Below are 3,855 nucleotides of genomic sequence, written 5' to 3' on the forward strand. Positions count from 1 at the left end.
CAACAATGTTACTAATGAAAGATATGTTTGCTTTATAATTAAAACCCAATATTTATTGCGTTTTAAAGCTTTCTTTCATGCATTAGGCTTTTTTTTCATGCGCCTCCCTTTCAAAGCGCTCTGCATCTCCTCTCTGAGTGGATGTGAGGGATGATGGTGTGCACCAATGACAAGCAGAGCTGTACAAAGAGATCTAGTCCCTCCCCCCTAATGCAGCTCCTGCCTCACAAATGCTTCAACCTCAAAGAGCTGGATGAGGAGAAGCGATGATCTTCACACATTTAAAGCGATTAACACAAAGGGGGAACGCGATTAAAATGGCCTGACGCTGGATTTTATTTTGAAAAGATCTTTCGTGACTATGGATGGGAAATGCGGTTTATTTGATTGCCTTGGATAATATTTATAGCGGCACTGGGATGACAAAGACAAAAGGATACCGAGCCAGGGGATGGCAGGCGCTGTGGTGGCATCATTTCTTTCTCCTGTGGAGTACAATAGACGCACAGACTCGATACAGCATCCCGGAGGAGCTAAAGCACGGATCCGTGGTCGGAAACCTGGCGAAAGATCTGGGTTTGACTTTAACCGAGATTTCTGAGCGCGCACTGCGCGTCGCCTCTGAGTCTGGTGAGCAGTATTTCCGCGTGGATGCGGGGAGAGGAGAGCTGCTGGTGAACGACAGAATAGACAGAGAGGCTTTGTGCGGACAAAGCGCGAGCTGCGTGTTGCCTTTACAGTTAGTTCTTGAAAAACCTCTGAGTTTACATCGAATTGAGGTGGAAATTCAAGATATTAATGACAATCCTCCCAAATTTTATACTGAGGAATTGTTTTTAAACATTTCGGAAACGGCTGTTGTGGGAACTCGATTTCCATTAGAAAGCGCGGAGGATTCAGATGTTGGTGGAAATTCAGTAAAATCCTACACTTTAACAAAGAACGAATGTTTCACATTAAAAATGAAGGAGGTTGAGGATGGAAAAACCGTTCCAGAGTTGGTGTTAGAGAAGTCGCTTGATCGGGAAATAAAAGCTGTTCATCAGCTCCGCCTCACTGCATTAGACGGAGGAAACCCGGTCAAATCCGGTACCTCCACTATAACCATAACTGTGCTTGATGTTAATGATAATTTCCCAGTATTTGAAAAGAATTCATATCGAGTATCTTTACTTGAGAATACTGCAAAAGGCTCGTTTGTGATCAAAGTAGCTGCAACTGACGCAGACGAGGGACCAAATGGAGAGATTGAATTCTCATTCGGCGCGCGCACACCTGATTCAGTGTTAACTCTATTTAACATTAACCCTTCGAGTGGAGAAATTATTTTAAAAGGCGATTTAGATTATGAAAGAGAGACATCTTATAAAATCGAGATAACTGCGAAAGATAAAGGGAGCCCTGAAATGCAAAGTCACTGCCGCCTCCAGATTGACGTTATTGACGTGAATGACAATAAACCCGAAATAATTCTCACCTCTGAACCACAGCCGGTGCGCGAGGACGCACCGGGAGGCACCGTGGTGGCTTTACTTAATGTGCGCGATGCAGATTCCGTTAATAACAGCAAAGTAACTTTACAAATATCAAAGGGTTCTCCTTTTAAATTGAAAACCTCGTTTTCTAATAATTATGCTCTAATAACCAGCGGTCCTTTAGACAGAGAAAAAGTATCAGATTATCATGTGGAGATCACAGCTACTGACTCTGGATCTCCCCCACTGTCTAGTAAAAGAATAGTATCTGTCAGAATCACTGACGTGAACGACAACCCTCCAGTTTTTACACAGAAATCTTATAACGTGTATCTGAAGGAGAACGGAGTTCCGGGTTCTATTCTGTTCTCAGTATCCGCGTCTGATCTGGATTCAGGTGAAAACGCAAAGATCTCTTACTCCATCCTGGACTCTAAAGTTCAGGACGTGTCCGTGTCCTCCTATGTTTACATGAACTCAGAGAACGGCAGCATCTACAGCATGCACTCGTTTGACTATGAGAAGCTGAAGGTGTTTGAGATCCACGTTCAGGCCAAGGACCAGGGCTCTCCTTCTCTCAGCAGCAACGCTACTGTCCACGTCTTTATCCTGGACCAGAACGATAACGCCCCCGCCGTCATTTACCCCTCGTCCGCTGCTCTGGGCTCCCTGTCTCATCAGAGGATGCCCCGCTCCGCCAAAGCGGGTCACCTGGTCACCAAGGTGACGGCGGTGGACGCGGACTCGGGCCATAACGCCTGGATCTCCTACAGACTGGCGGAGGCCACAGACGCCTCTCTGTTCAGCGTCAATCTGTACACAGGAGAGGTGAGGACTAAACGCGCTGTGTCCGAGCAGGACGACTCCTCTCAGAGGCTGATCCTGGAGATCAAAGACGACGGAGAGCCGCTCCAATCCGCCACCGTCACCGTGTCCATCCTGCTGGAGGACGCTCTCCATGAGCCCATCTCAGAGCTGCGACTCCACAAAGCGTCCGAGCCCAGCAAGAAAAGCGGCAGAATCACCCTTTATCTGATCCTGTCTCTGGCCTCGGTGTCCGTGCTGTCTCTGCTGACGTTTGTCATCTTAGCGGTGAAATGCATGAGGAGCAGCAGAAGCAGCGGCAGCTGCTGCTGCATGAGACGCCAAGACTCTGAGGATTACAAGAACCCCAACAGAAACCTGCAGATTCAGCTCAACACCGATGGACCCATCAAGTACGTGGAGGTCCTGGGAGGAGACATGATGTCTCAGAGTCAGTCCTTCAGGTCCTGCATGTCTCCCATGTCAGAGTACAGTGATTTCACTCTGATTAAACCCAGCAGCACCACAGACTTTAAGGAGGTCATCAGTGTGCTGGACGCCTCTTTACCTGACAGCACCTGGACCTTTGAGAGTCAGCAGGTGAGCACAGAGTTGTAAAGATTACATAGCTTGATGTAAACGCTTTGATTTGAACAGTTTTTTGAATATCCTATTTCTTGTTTTTAGGAAGATTTTTTTTCGGTTTCTATTTGTCATTTTTTACCTTATTCTTTCAATACTAGATTTGTTCCTGGTGTTTTTACAGATACATTTTAACTAAAGATATTTTTTTGTTATGTTCCAACTTTTGATTTTATACTTTTCTTAGTCAATATATGGATAAATAAATCAGCATTTATGTAAAAAAAAAACATAGTTTGATTAAAAAAGAGAATTTATTACCCATAGTTTACGCATTTTGAAATGGTATTTTTTTTACTGCCTAAGAGAGACTTTCAGCACCACTTAACTGGACAGCGGCAAGCCAACGCGTAAAACCTTTATTATCTAACATGCTCCAGTTTGAACTTTTTGTAAATCTTTATCGTGTTATTGATTTACAAACCTATTTGCATGTTGTTTTAGTAATTTATTCCTTAATAATTTAGTCATTGGATTTGTTTCGGATGTTTTATTCATGTGTTGACAAATTAGATTAAATGAATTTTCTAACCAATATGTCAAAATCCGCACTTATTTCCTGTTAAGAAATTATGGACAAATTCATTATATTTCTAAGTCAATATTATGCTTAAAATGATCCATAAAAAAAGAAAAACATAGTTTTCAAAAACCTTATTGATTTAATTTCTCTGCAAGAACAAGATCTTCAGCACCGAATCGCTGGACAGCGACAAGCCGGGTATCAAAGGCTGAAACACACACAGCTGTCAATCACAGCGGCTTTGCAAAATACAAAATAAAAGCATAATGAAAAAAGAAACTGTACTCTTTATTTCTTGTACAGTACATGTTTGTTTCAAACTAATATTAAGAAATGCAAAAATAAACTCAACTTGACATTTGCACATACATTGAGAGTTTTTTTTTTTTCATGCGCCTCCCTTTCAAAGCG

The 3,855-nt window shown here is 43.0% G+C and overlaps 1 protein-coding gene across 1 annotated transcript; it reads left to right on the plus strand.

The window, feature by feature from the left end:
• The first annotated feature begins 138 nt into the window (after positions 1 to 138).
• On the plus strand, positions 139 to 3,259 carry LOC112138802 (protocadherin gamma-C5-like). The gene has a single exon (XM_024261440.2). It carries the CDS (start codon positions 366 to 368, stop codon positions 2,895 to 2,897), a length of 2,532 nt encoding a protein of 843 aa, XP_024117208.1. The 5' UTR covers positions 139 to 365; the 3' UTR covers positions 2,898 to 3,259.
• The last annotated feature ends 596 nt before the right edge of the window (positions 3,260 to 3,855 follow it).

This window comes from Oryzias melastigma, unplaced genomic scaffold (assembly GCF_002922805.2).
Source record: "Oryzias melastigma strain HK-1 unplaced genomic scaffold, ASM292280v2 sc01596, whole genome shotgun sequence".
In the NCBI taxonomy this organism is placed as follows: domain Eukaryota; kingdom Metazoa; phylum Chordata; class Actinopteri; order Beloniformes; family Adrianichthyidae; genus Oryzias; species Oryzias melastigma.

What these genes read in the sequence shown, in the direction of transcription:
- LOC112138802 (XM_024261440.2), top strand. Translation starts at nt 366, where the DNA reads ATGGGAAATGCGGTTTATTTGATTGCCTTGGATAATATTTATAGCGGC.